General features: G+C 38.2%; 1 protein-coding gene across 8 annotated transcripts in view; it reads right to left on the bottom strand.

The window, feature by feature from the left end:
* Positions 1 to 14,843, bottom strand: part of ABLIM2 (actin binding LIM protein family member 2) — a 146,847-nt gene that overhangs the window by 15,249 nt on the left and 116,755 nt on the right. For 5 of the 8 annotated variants that reach the window (XM_074822032.1, XM_074822035.1, XM_074822038.1 and 2 more), the window contains 5 exons: positions 14,729 to 14,782; positions 9,673 to 9,725; positions 8,911 to 9,058; positions 3,126 to 3,184; positions 710 to 764 (listed from right to left, as the gene is read on the bottom strand). In XM_074822032.1, coding sequence (XP_074678133.1) covers positions 710 to 764; positions 3,126 to 3,184; positions 8,911 to 9,058; positions 9,673 to 9,725; positions 14,729 to 14,782 — 369 coding nt within the window. The remainder of the gene's footprint in view (positions 1 to 709; positions 765 to 3,125; positions 3,185 to 8,910; positions 9,059 to 9,672; positions 9,726 to 14,728; positions 14,783 to 14,843) is intronic. The other 3 variants (XM_074822037.1, XM_074822039.1, XM_074822034.1) reach the window with 2 other exon arrangements.

Below are 14,843 nucleotides of genomic sequence, written 5' to 3'. Positions count from 1 at the left end.
TTTTCATAGACCTTTTTATGGTCAAAAATGAAATCAGAGATAAATCTACTTTTCAAATTCTGTACTTTAAACTATTTAGACATAGAGACAAAGATTTGTATCAACAAGAGGCACGAAGTGAAGCATTAGAGTAACATATTTAAAATGAGATTAAGTGTCTTGGAAACAAAATCCTACTCTTCCCCATGAGTAGATGCATGTTCCTAAATTGCTCAGCTCTTTTGAAAATTCCAACCCAAGTTCCATATTAAGTTCACAGTCCACTTAAACTGTAATAAAAAAAATGAATGCAAATAAATTCTGCTTTTTGAATTCTGTACATTTTAACCACACTGTAGCACAAACAAGAAGCACAATGGACATTTTTTTTTTTAATTAGATATGTCTTGAAGGAGTGATTATCTTAAATTACTTCTTCTCTTTGATATAAGAACACCACCACAGAAGCTGTTGCCACATATTAAGGATACTGGAATTGACTCAGCCTGGTTGCACCACTTTATGATGCAGGACTTCAGTCAAGCTTTTATGCTTGCTTAGATAAAAAGAAGATTCCCTGTGATAAACATGATACTGAGCTGGGTCTCTCTAGTCATTATTATATGAAGTATGGGAAGACCTCAGAACAGTAACCTTTATGGTAATATATTAACGAGCATCCTCAAAGGAAGAAAACATGAAGTGGAGTGGAAATGATATTGCAATGTACCTTTCATCCCCCAGCTCGCCTCCTGGTCCATGTCGTATTGGCCCATGTTTTCAGGCTGAAAGAAAGAAACAATGTAGTAGCAAAATACACCACATAACCACTCTGCACATTGTTGAGAGAAAAAAGAAAACCAGCTGGTACCACACAATCAAAATATAGATCCTTGCAAGAGAGGAGGAGAATAAAGTCTCATTTGAACTTGACCTAATTGCTCCAAGCAGGCATCCTGAGCGTTCACAACACCCATCAATCTATGATTGCAGAGATGGAGCTCTGTCTGTAGAAGAGGATGGAGTGCCAAGTGAGTGCCTGGGTCCTCATAGGCACTGCAGGTGCAGTTTGCTGCCTACCGTGAACTCCCACAGACCAGCAAAAGCTGGAGCTTGGATGTCACTCAGGGAGGCAATTACAGTGTCGTATCAACCCACCTGACCCCCAAGCCCTTTGGACGTTTTTGAGCTTTGAATCCTTGCAGCTTTCAATGATGCAGAAAGGTGTCAGAAAGACACCAGCCACCACTGTTTGAAGACCTGGCAGTAAGGTAAGACTGAAATTGTCATATGCTTTTCCCTGTGATGCAGACGTCTTAGTGCCATCATCACAAATCACTTATGCTGCACTGAAACTTGTCTCATTCTGCTTTCTGCTTCACAATGCTGATCCCACTAAGACCAGGAAGAACTGTGAATATGTGCCATAGCTTTGTTTGACCCACTGTCTTTTTCCTTTGCTGGCCAATGCTATGATGAAAAACATTACAGGAGATCAGAAAAGCACTGTTATATGACTTTTTTTCCCCAACTCTCATTTTTGCCTGTTAGGGTATATCAACGGTGCGCACAGCTATGCTCACAATAACCTGCAAAGCTCCTTATTGTTTGGTTTTGGTTTATTTTGTTACGCAGCACTGGGATGGATGATTAAAAATAACAAACCACAAAAGCTGGTATGAACCTGCAATCCAAACAGAGGACATCCATTCTGAGAAGAACTCTGGCCTCAAGGATTTGACCATGAGCAACCTTTTCAACTTTCCTACAGTTTTCGCCTGCGAGGTTGGACTCTTTAGGCGGGACAAATGCTGCCATCTGCTGCTTTCATATTAGATTGCACAGCTTCAGCCCACAAGCGCGGCCAACTCCACTGCTGATGGAGTTTGCTTTGGCCTCCTCTGTGTGAAGCCTTCTGATGGCTTTGGTGCCTCATCAGCGCAACGGCTGGGCGCAAGCTGGTACCTCACTCGCTTCAGGTTACTGGTAACAGTTATTCTGAAAAGTCAGAAAAAAGCTGTTGACTCACTGGTGGGGACAGGTTTATCTAGACCCTTTCAAATTCCTAAATCTCAGTTGATCAAGTTGCAGTGCCACTGGTTCCTTCAGAGAGGAATTCAAGCAGTCAGGTATTGAAGCAACACGGGCACAATTAGTCTTGTAATATTAATGCAAAGGGATGGACATTCAGTAGCTACTGAAAAATTCATTTAGCTACTCTCTGAAGCTTTCTTGTAGCTTCTTCCAATGAATGACCTGCAGTTTGACTCTTACCATTGGGGAAGTTTAATCCTGCTCATGTACTTTTGCAGCTTTCACATCTTCCTTTGGAGAAAGGAGGAAATTTGTAATGAGGTCCTGCCCTTGTAATTTAGACACAAATTAATCTTCAAAATATAAGTGCATGTGCATCTATGTATTGCCAGCTTATCACTACTAACCATCATGGTTTTGTACCTAAAAATATGAACAGAGAACCCATAATGGTAGATGCCAGAGAAAAAGAGAGCCCACAGTGTCAAAGATGCCTTTTTCCTAAAGACTTACAAAAATTATAAAAAAGGATTAGAAAAATAATGCCTTGTCTGATCTGATCGTAATTTTGTTATGCATTTTGTTTTTTAGATTGCTGCCTGCCATTCCCTCTGTATCACTCTCTCCACGCCTTAAAAGTACGATGACTGTGTGTGTATATACACATATATATAAATATATATACACACAAGCATACTGGAAAAAAACAGAACAGATGGTTCAAGAAATGCAATGGACATAGGCTGTTCCACCTTTGCTCTAAGATCATTACTTGCCTAATTACAAGCCCAACCCTCTCTATCATTAATTCAAACTATACCGTGATCTATTAATATGTGCAGCCTGTACATTTTGGACCTTCGTTTGTTTTGGGAGGAGAATCAAGATTCCTAATGCTCATGATGCACACAATTAAAAGGAGAAGCCTCAGTCTGTCTTACTCTTGCAGACAGACAAACTGTAACCCACATATAGGGCATGAATCTGTCAGAGAGGGCTGTCAGCCAAAACACCTTTGAAGTGTTATTACTGTGTAAATTTTCAACCTAGTTACTAAGCTGCCTATTTATGGTACACTTTTGCCTGGAGAATGCATTCAAATGTATACCTACCTGATGTAAGCCATTCTTTCCATAGCCAGGTAGAGAAGCAGATTTAGAATATGGAAATCCTGTAAAAGATATAACATACAGCTACATGTTTTGTGAATCCTTTACAGCCTACTAAAACACAGAATTCAAGAAAACATCCAAAAGTAGCAATTACAATAGCAATATGTACATTCTATTAGTGGGATGAAATATAACTAAGCAATGCTCATCTTTTCTCCATATTTGATGTACATGAACACGTGTAACAATGTCTATAAATAACAGCATGCCAGGATGCACTCACCTTACTGGGCAGGACGTGAAGAGAGGTGTGGGACTCATGTTACAGAAGCCTTATGCAGCTACATGATGCAAAGCAGATTTGAGAGCTTGTGAAATCTCTGCCCTCCAACTTGGTGTTAAACCATGACTTGAAAATGGATTAAAAGTACCATCATTTTAGACTTACATCACTTCTGACCATGATGTATGTGGTCTGGTTTTGGTTATTTTTTTTAAAAAGAAGTGTCGGTATTCTACCACTTAACCCACAAAAAATTCTTTCTTTAAAACTTCTACTGCTTCAAGTGGAAAAAAGCATAAATGAAGATATGACAATGGATAAAGTAAATCAGTGAGAGTATAAACACTCAAGAGAAAGAAAGTTTCAACATAGACAAAATTGTCAAAGTGGTGTCATGATGAACAAACTGGATATAATATGGTGATGAAACCGTGTGCTGTCACTATAAAACAACTGAAAAGCCTACTTTTAATATTGACAGTCTAATAAGAAACTTTGGAAGTTCCTTTTGTGAGTGAAAGGACAGAAAGTGTTTCTGATTAGTTTTTGGTTAATAAAAATAATGCTGAATAGAAGTGAGAAGCTGGATCAGTTTAAATTAAACAGAAGATGAACAAACACTTGTGTAATAAACATTCTTGATTCCACTAAAGGAAACTTTGATAAATTGATGCAAAGAGTTATACAGAAGTCAGTTAGCTCAAAGAACTGAATGTACAAAGCTTCTTCCTGTCAAAAATGTTAGCAATCTGTGTCCAAAGGGGAATGAGGGAAGGGAATCCAGACCCCACTGGATTAATAAATACCCCAAGGAGATGGTTAAGAATAAGCATACAGAAAGAAAAAACAAAAGATGGATCAGCAAAGAGCTCACAATGTGCTGAGATAAAGAGAGAACTGCCAGAAGTCAAGCTGAGTTAAACACTGAAAATGATATTACAACAAATAGCAAAAGGTTTTCCAGCTATCCAAATAAAAAAAGAACAAGGAAAGAAGAAATGGGATCATTGGGAGTTACGCTATGTCAGTACACAGCAGAGGTAAAAGATAGCCTAGGTAGGGGTCCAACACTGAAGGAGTATTTCACCTCTGGTTTTAGGAACAAAATGTAGACTACTGAGTAAGGAGGGAAAACTAACGGAATAAGGGTACGCCATTGTATCACAGTCGTGATGGAAACATAATTCAAAGCACTTAACGTACTTACATCAAATTACAAGTCCAATACCTCTTACCGTTTCAGAACAGCAACTATAGTTTTTATATTTAAGAGGGGAGAAGATAATGAGGAGCTACCAGTTTGCTTCCAACAAAAAACTTAAGGAAAGACTGAACAAAAACATCAAAATAAACAGAAAATCAATTATATTCACATAGATTTTAACTGGATTGACATAAATTAAAGACACCGTACCAGGCTGGCTTGGTAGCTTTCTTTGTAAGAAAAATGACTTCTACACAACATAAACTTTACTGGATCTTATCTAATGTGGTATCATTACTGTGTTTGGTATTGGGCTGCACATGGAATTAATGCAAATCTGGAGAAGATGAAGTTTATCAGAGGAATTACAAGGTCGGTAAGGAAATAATGAAATGTAAGAAATGGGTAGTGAGAACTGAGCAGAGCTCATAGATGAAAGTGTCAGCATGGACTGGTGTTGAGTTGAAATTGACTCATGTTTTCTCTAATAATCTGGACACCAAAAATAGTAATGGGCTAATAAACTTTGCTGTCTACACAGAGTTATAAAGCACTGACAATAGAGAGGAGGACTGGGATATCATAAAGAACTGGGATAACCTTGAACATTAGAGTAATAGAAATGGGATAAAATTTGGTAATTCATGGGAGAAGTCATGCACTTGGGGACTCATAAATACCCCAAACTTCTACTATTTAAGTTGAGAGCTCATAATTAGAAATGATGGAGAAGCAGACAGGCTTAGATATACAGCTCAACTACATGATGACCTTGAGTTGCTAATATAAGTGTAAAAAACCCCAAAAGTTGGAAATGTCTGTCCTGATACATGTAAGATACAGAAAGAACAGTATTTTCAGGCAGTGACAGGAGATCCTGTAGAAATCCTTTGTGCTGTTCTTGTTCATCAGTGTTCAAGAAGGTTAAATTAACTCCACCAGACCAGTAGCCTACCGGATAACTGGGGCAGTGAAAGCTCATCGCAGGAAAGAAGGCTTGATAAACTTGACTTACTTAATCTAGTAAAATGGAGATGATCTATAAAAGCAAGAGATGTTTTAGAAATATAATCAACCACCATCTGACGAGTGGTATAAAATACAAGGAGAACTTTTGTTTTCAGTCCCACAGGGGGTTTCCACATCTGATACAGGGATATAGTGATGAATGCTGAATTAGATGGATCGCTTAGCTATTCCAGTTTGGAAACTAGAAACTTATCACTGCCTGTTATCCGAATGGTAGCAACACCAGAGGCCAAAGAGTATAATACCTGTGAGATAGAATGAATGTATCTGCAACAAAACTATCATCTCTGCTCCTGCCTGGAAAAAGATGCTGGTGTTGAACATCAGTGCAGAGTTCAATTTCTTGACCTCTTGGCTACAGAGAGGATGGGTGAGACAGTTTTGTTCTATCGCCAAACAATACTACTGTTACCAAGGAAAAATGCACTAAGTTAAAGACCACTTTGAAAACAAACACAATTCACTTTAGCACGTAGCAGTGGAGGAGCTGCCTCCCAGGCTGCCAGGGCTGAGCCACATTCGCGGGCTCAAGCGACATCGTGTGGCTGGCTGGAAAAAATCCAAGAGGCAAATAAAGCCGAAATAGCCCAAAATAAGCTATCAAGAGCCACTGAATCCAGTGGGAACTGTACTTCACTTAGCTTCTGTTTCCCATTAACTTAGTTACAAAGTTAAACACATCTTATTTTGCTTCTTTTTTTTAATATAAAGGAAAAATACAACACTAAAAGCCAACAACCACATACTGTTCATTATCACATCCAACTGCAGTTGTACTGTTAGAGTGAATTTTCTGGAGTAACTGGCCAAGATAAAGCAGTATTTCTCTCTAATTAGGCACTATCTGAACATCAGCTACTCTCTGCAAGGATATGGCTTCTGCTTTTTCCAATATGATATTCACTCCAACCTGGATATTCTGAGGTTGCCTCTCAGCACATCAGGGAGACATGAACAGCAAGGGTTACACACCTTGCTGGATGTTTGCTTTTCTAAATATGTGTCATTTTAAATCATCAGTTATGGTAAATTATTAGCTATTAAACATCTACATACACAGAAACAAGACGCATTTACACACATGGATGTAAGGAGATGCAAGCTCCACTCTAGATGCCTGCTAATTACACAAACCTTGTAGTGATGTGCTTTGTTGTTAGATGCATTCCTCTGGACATACAGCTAACGTAATGTGGCTAAATATCTTCTAGAGCAGAATAACCCTTCTCTGGTTTGCTCAGAGGCTGGACGGATGAATATAGGGCTGTTTGCACAGTATGTCTGGACACAGCATCAGAGTTCCACAGTCTGATACCTTCTAACCCTCTCCACTCTGCATGTAACCACTTGGCACCAAACCTGTATCTAAAAAGTTTATTTTCTCTGATACTCACTGTATGTGCCACAGAGATGGGGCTGAATGTCAGAGTTCTCAACCCTAAGTGCAAGCGGCAGAGAAGCTACTCTTCCATGGCCAACGGGGCATGTGCCAGACTACAAATATTCAGAACTAAAAAGGGAAACACTGAGTAAAGAAGGAATTATTTTGGATGTCCATAGGTATTAAAACAGTCAGGGGGCTGAATAAAATCATAAAGAAAGGAAAATAAAAAGCAGTGTAAATGTCATGAAAAGAAAACTTCCTCAATGTCATTTCTGTGTAGCTGCTAATTGGGTAACAGGGCAAACTTTCACAAGGGACAGAGAAATGCTGACAAAAATGAAAATGAACTACACAACATATGGCACAGAGGTGATACTGACCCTGACAGAGCTGTGAACCACCTTTTGCATTTCTAGTTTTAATAAGTCCACATTTCCAAGATAATCAAAAACATAAAAGAAATGCTGGCATAGAAGAGTGACAGGTATAGCAATATTCTCATGAAAAAAACTGACACTGTATGTTGTTCCGGTATAACACAGTTCTTGGTGTGCCACATACTTCTCCTACTTAAAATCTGCACTCAAGGAGTATTCTCTCAATACATATGGAGAAAAGCATCAGATCAGCTCCAGAAAGCTTCCAAACATACCCAATGTGCACATTACAATGACAGGTTTAGGTGTTCATTTCGGAGCAATGACTTATAGATGTTAGGTGAGGTGGCCAGACTTGGTGTCCCCTGCACAGGGAATCCTACAATACACCTTGTGCACATGTATGCGATGTCTGGTGAGGACTAAGGCATGAAATCCCTTCAAGGCAGACCAGTAAGACTGATGATCCAAAATAACTTTTCTTCTTTATCTTGTTACAGCCTTGTGACAGACTTTGTACCATCTGTTTTTCCTCTTCCTTGCATAGCTAAGCCATAATTTCCTTAATATAAGTTGATGGAGCCAGCTATCACGTTACCAAAATGCCCACAAGACTGACATCCTAGCCCTGCTGCCAGACATGCCTTGCATTGGATACATTCTTTTGGAAAACTGCATCCCCAACTTGTTTACCCCAGATGACCTGCTACTGCTCTATGGTGTAAAGTGGGGGAGGCAGGGAGAGAAATGGCCCAGTTATCTGTTAAAATTAATTTAATCTATTTTTTGTCATTTATGCAATCTAAAAGTAAAATTCAGACCCGATTCTGATGACCATTTCCTTCACTTCCTGACTTGCTGAAATGTGGAGTAAGAGATGTGCAGAACACGCTTTTGGTACTGACAGGTACTGACATATGGTCTTCAGACCAGTATTTAGTAAGAAAATTATACCATTATTCCACCTGGAAGATTTCTGTGAGCTTATAGGTATAATGTGAGCAGTAACAAAAAAGGCATATTCTAAATTAATCTTTGGAGCAAAGTGTTCTTTATGCTTATCACGATATGGAAGAAATGGCTCTACCAATATTCAAAATGCATAGTTTGTATCAAGGAGTAATTAGCACAAGTCAACAATCTGCCTGATACTACTATCCTGTCTATTGAAAATAGCATATAATAAATAGACACCTTCATGTATTAATGAGAGGCAGGTTTTTGTGGTAAGGAATCTCTGCTCAGTCTCCAAAGAGACAATACACTTTCTTTATACAAGCAGTGTTTCTTCTTTCACTAATATGAAACTATAAATAGTTTCTTTATTGAAGTCTGAAGGCACTGAACGTTTACAAGCCATAGCAAAACAAACTGAGAAATAGGTGTAACTACGATAATGAAGCATAAAGCCAACTAGAGATCTATGTGGATGTGGCTGCAGCAGGGTCACCTTCCTTTGCCACATTCCCACTTGATAGTGCCGGTGGGCAAGGAGATGCAGTACTCACGGGAGTAGCCAGCAGTCATGCCCTCCTGTGCCCTTGGGAAGTTTTCTCTGTCAGTTCCGGCAGTAAGAGACAGGGACCGTGTGTCCGAATCCGGGGAATTAGTTCTGGTGTCCATATCCCCTTTCAGAATAAGCCAACTGGTCTTTAGCTGGAGAGAGTAAAAGCCTATTACAAGATTCAGAATTTAACATCCAAATGCAGTTCTACTTCACCTGTCCAGGAAGTCTTGTGAACTGACTGTATGTTTATGCTCATTGCAACTTGTACCATCCTTTGTCAGATTACAGAAGTTGACTATATCATGACTTAGACATCACAGTTACCAAAAACTTTTAACTTTCAGCTGGGCTGAGGATAGTTCCTCTGTTAATTAATCTGCCCACTGTGCCCCACTTTAGAAGATGCATTGTCATTTTCTTAAAATTAATCTGCTGTTAACTTTTTTCTGGTATGTTAATATGCACCCTAAGTAAAAGTCCGCAGGTTTAGCTGAATCACCAATGTATATACTGAGACTGAGTGAAAACCCACAAGCTTATTGCTCTTAATCTCAATATTGCTACTACTTTCTTTACTGTAGAATGTATATTCTAAACCCTCTGAGTGAGAGATTAAGCTTTTCTATATCTTCCTGAAAAGACCTAAAAGTAGTAATGATTATTTCAGTTATATGAAAAAATATCTTTACGTATGAATGTGTTTTAAAAAACAGCTGCTTAAGAGAGATCAATAAACTACTCTTTTGTTCTTTCTGATCATTACCTTCTTACTGTCCTGATCCAAGCTTCCATCCTCTCCTTCTGATCGTCTTGCTGCTGAAAGATTAAGTTAATTTTAAAAAGTAGAACAGATTACATCTTTTTTGTCTTCTGTTTTCACTGTGGTTATGTTCCAAGTATTTTTAAGAGGGGAATAAAACCAAAAAAACCCACAGAGCTGGGCAGGAAATTCGATGTGTAGAGCTATGGTTTCACAGAATTACTTAAAATAGTTTTGAAATTATTACAGTAACACTCATCCTTTAGGTATACAGTGAATTTAGACAATCTATTCTTCCTGGATTTTGAACCTATCTTTTTAGGAAGAAACTACTTTTGGGGAATGATTGGTGGGAAGAAACCTACATCATAACTTAGGGACACATTTATACAGTCACAGTGCAGTCATTTCCCCATTCTTCTGTGTTACTATGATCCTGAAAAGTACATATGGTTGCACAGATACTTTAGTTTTCTGCACACCTGGGCCACCTACACTCTCAAAAAGGACAGGCAATGATGGTAAAGAAGAACAAATCTGGTATTACCTCTTTATGTAATCTGCAAGAGAGGCTGTGTCAGACTCCAAAATTCACAATTCTTTGACCAACTACTTTTGTTTTTCCCATTAAAGAGTCTTTTAACAAAAAAATACCGTTGCTATTTTACTGTTGGTTTATTTTCTTGTAACTTTCCAACTTGCTGAGAAGAAAACTCAAAACTGTAAACCTAAAAGCTATTCATTAGATAGTTCCCAACCATCAAATGTGTTTTTCCTTGTCTATTGTTACAGACACTGAGTTAAACCTCAGCATCTTACAGAAAGGTTTTTTTGTGCCAAATTTCACACAATTTCAGATAAATTTCCAAAATCAGAGTCCTACTTGCCTTCATATCACTCTGTGTTGTTTTGAGGAGAGTTTTAATGGTACAAAACTGGAGTAATGCAATGATCTAGCCCATGATTTTAAGCCCATGAGAAGTCATCGTAACAAGGGTGGTGTCTGCAATGCCTGAGGAAAAGGGCAACACAAAGAGCCCCATGCAACGCAGTGTAGCCAGAAAACATATTTATTAATAATAAAAATAGTATGATGGTACAAAAGTTAAGTCTCAGACTAGATTCTTAGAGGTGGAGAGGAGATTAAGTTGCACCACTGCAGAAGTACTGCAACACTCCCAGCAAGTTGGGACCAACTCTGCCCTCTCTGTTTCCCCAGCCAGCATGTTTGCAGAGGATCTGCCCTACATCTAAACCACATGGGGAAAAGGCCACCATCATCAGCATTTCAATGCTATTCTGCTTCATTTCCTGGTGCCATCACACAGCTCACATACAGACCTTAACTGGTTTTGTCGAGGATGTGATACTTACAAAATGACAAATTGCAGTAAGGAAAACATCTATGGGTTAGAGGTGAAAATCTCTAACTGTAGAGTTGTTTTTTTCTCAATTTAATGTGGCAAAACAAAGCTGGGTCATAAAATAAAAACAGCATTATGAAAAAACCTCAAGGTTTTCACAGTAAACTAATAGCACCCTGATGAGGGCATTTTCCCAAGATGGGAAGCTGCTTGTCTGAGAAATAAATAGAAAGAAATATCCATATATGACAGGTGAAGAATAAAGTCCCTACATTGCAAGAAGGACTTAAACCTGGTTCACTGATTATTTTGGGAGCATACCTTAAATCACCAGTCAACCAGGTGTTCTAGGTTATATGTATGGATCTTGCTCTCACTAAATCAGAAATCCATATAGAGAATCTAATGTATTTTTGGAAATTGTTTTTGTTTCAAGATGTTGATGTTTTCAAAGGAAAAAAACAAGTTTAATTCAAAGCCGTTATTCAGAGATTTCAAATGTTCCACAGGATCTTGAGAGCATCTGACTTCAAAGAGAGGAAGAAGAGTACAACCAAAACCAATAGGGCCATGAAGGCCTGCTCCTCCCAAGCTCCCGAGAGGGCTTTATACAATCCAAGTGGCATGAATTTCATTCAGTACTGAGCATTAGCTTCACCACTACAAGGGATACTTGGTTCTGCTGGGAACCCCAATGTGAACTGCAAGTTTCACACGGATCAATGCTAATATTGCCCAAGAGCAAACCTCTTAAATTATTTTTTTTTTAAACTTTGAATGATGTTCAAATATTTCTGAAACATGAACACAGGCTCCCGCACTCTTCACTTTCTGACCCCAGCTCTCAGTCTGATCTCTCATATGTCCCATTTTTCCACCACCTTTTTTTTTTTTCATTCTGAAGTTGGGTGTTTATAATAGAAACACAGAAGCTGTAGCTACAGCAAGTCTGTTGGGCACTGCTGTAACTGAAACCTTTTAAAGGCAAATGTTTTGGAAGAGCTTCTTGCACGTTTTGTTTTAAAGAACATTTTTGTGCTTGTTTGTTCAAACTTGGTCTCTTCAGCAAAGGAATGTTCTCTGGCTCCTTTTCAACATGTATTAGTTCAGTGTCCTGTTAGCTTGAGGAGCTGAATCATCAGCTGCTCATGTGTTCATGCTTTAGCTGGGAGTTTTTCCAGAACAAAAGGTAAATTTTATTTATATTTTTATCTTAAAATTTATTTTATTGGAAAGAAAGTTCATTGATTTTGGGGGGTTTTTTTTGAGTTAATGATGTTTTTCTCTTCAGTAGAAAAACAACGAGCATGTATTTTCAACACAATCTTTCAGAACACCTATAATCTATAAAAGAAAGTTTAAAACATATATCCTTGTTAATTTATAGAGATTGCTGACTTGATAATTTAATTCTCCGCTCACTCCAGTGATTACTCCATACAGCAGAGCAAAACTGACATAATCCAGACTTTGACTGCATATCTGAGGGACAAAAAAATTGCTATAAAAATGCCTGGCCTGGAAGAAGAAAAAGCTGCTGCTTAGAATCCTCTTTGCAAACCCAAAATATCTATAAAATTAAATGACACAGCCAGGATACCGGACATCAGAGCCATTTCATCAGTTTGTGTAAATCAGTGAAGCTATGCTGATTTACACCAGATGATTGCACTTTTGCATTCGCTCGTGATCTTTCCAAACACCACTACACTATTCAACTTTTTCCTTTGTCAGTAACTTTTTGTTTTGCTCAGCCTGAGTAGTTGCCTCAAACGATTTGTATATCTAAGGACAAGAAGAAATTAGAGAGCTTGGGCAGACTATAAAGTTGGCAGATTACATGAAATCAAGCACTAAACCGAACAGATACTATCTTTTTGCCTTAGAGGTAACATACTAGTTTGTCCAATATTATGATATTGTGAGCAGAAAATGTCTACCCACACCTAAAGTGCACTGAAACATCAGCAAGTCTGACTTTGCTCAAAACCATACCCAGAAAAAACACAGAGGTTATCTAAATCTGAATGATCTGAACGTGCAGTTATTTTATCATGAAGCACCAGTTACAGTGAATGTGCACAGGCTGACTCACTCAGTTGGGAGACATCAGTTGACAATTTTCTTTCTCCTATTACTGTATCAGATCCAAACTAGAACTTCATCCAAAACAGAAATAACTGTTGTTTTCCACGAAAGATAGTATACAAATGATAACTACATAAAAGCATAATTTTTAAAACTGGGTTAACTGGATATTTTAAAATCAGTTAAAGTGCCCTGTTACCACTAAAGAAAAATGTTAAATGTATTTATCTTGTTCCAACCATGAGGGCAGTGATGTATCTGCAGTTCCCTAACCTTTCACTCAGGGAAAGTTACCAGCTATCAGCTAAACCCAGAGCACGGGAGAACAGACACATGGAGCTTTCTCACTCTTACATCAACATGGGAAGTCACCTCTGTGTGGACAGTGCTGCAGAAGGCAGTAGGATGGGAGGAGCTGCTCCAGCAGAGACACTGCTTACAGGCACAGCCTGGACCTTCCCTCGCCATGAAGAGTGGTGTAGCTTCGCTCTCACTCCTGTATCCCTGAAGATACATGCTTACATCCCCAAAGTGCCTTAGCTCACAGTGTGATGAACACCTCTCATGTTTATTTTATTCTCATTTGTTCCCAAGCAGGGGTGCAGTCATGATTAAAATAAAGTTTTTGGTGTGGGGCAGATTTATATTACCTATTTTATTTTTATTTTTGTCCTTTGCTTCTGAGTACAAGAGTACCCCAATCATGACTCTTTTAACCAGAAATGTACTTCTGCACTTTTCAGGCACCCTTACTGCAGCAAAATCACTACATATTTGTTTCTAAAGATTAATAGTGGAATTCAGTTTAAAAAAATGATTTCCCTATTACTAATCTTGTATCATGAACCAAGGTCGTTGTCAAACATCACTGAGAACACACAAAACCAACACGAAAATTGCACTGATGTTAATTAGTGAAATATAAAGCAAGAACAGAAGAATGTAGACTTTATATTTCTATTTTTCATATTTACTAGGGTCTTAAGTCAGATTTTCAGACAGATAAAACATCACATATTTCTTTCTGTTGTTTAGAAACTCAGACAGCAATCTTAGTGCTGGGTCTACCAAAGGTTTTCCAACTACATCTTGCCGATGTTATCAGTTACTGACTTTGTTTCTAACTGCCATGGTGTGACTACATTTGTTCTTCATATTTTACAGCTTGAAGAACTTGCAGATGAAAAGTAGATGTTTCATATACACAACTTATCAATGCACAATTTTTTTCCCCAGCAATGTAGAAGTCAGAATTATTTGCAAAAACTAGATACCCCAAGTCATGGTCTGAAAACAGGAGAGAAAATTTCAACATTTACATGTGTTATATAATTCCGTAAGTAAGAAAACTAACTAAATTACTAACAGCTCTGAATTACCAAGACAAATAAAACTATCATTACCCTAGTCTTAGAGAACTTACTGAATCCTTGGACAGAATGTTATACAAAATGCTATTTAATTTTCATGTTACTTTTTTTTCATTTCTATTTGAGATTACAGGAACATAATGGAATGCAAAGACTACAGCAAATTAATTTGGAAGTCAATAAGCATTTCTTCACGAAAACATGTAGAGAAAACTGCAAGAGAAAAGCAGACTGTACCATGCTGTTTGTAGATAGGAGGTTTCCTATAGATGTTATCTTTTACGCCAGTGTCTGAGGAAGAGGAAAGAGAAAGGAAAGAATAAAAGAGTAAGCAAGCAGTTCAGACCATGCT

This window comes from Strix aluco, chromosome 4, assembly GCF_031877795.1.
Source record: "Strix aluco isolate bStrAlu1 chromosome 4, bStrAlu1.hap1, whole genome shotgun sequence".
NCBI classification, from domain to species: domain Eukaryota; kingdom Metazoa; phylum Chordata; class Aves; order Strigiformes; family Strigidae; genus Strix; species Strix aluco.
The sequence above is the reverse complement of the archived record's forward strand: the minus strand, read 5'-3'. Positions and strand labels throughout refer to the sequence as shown.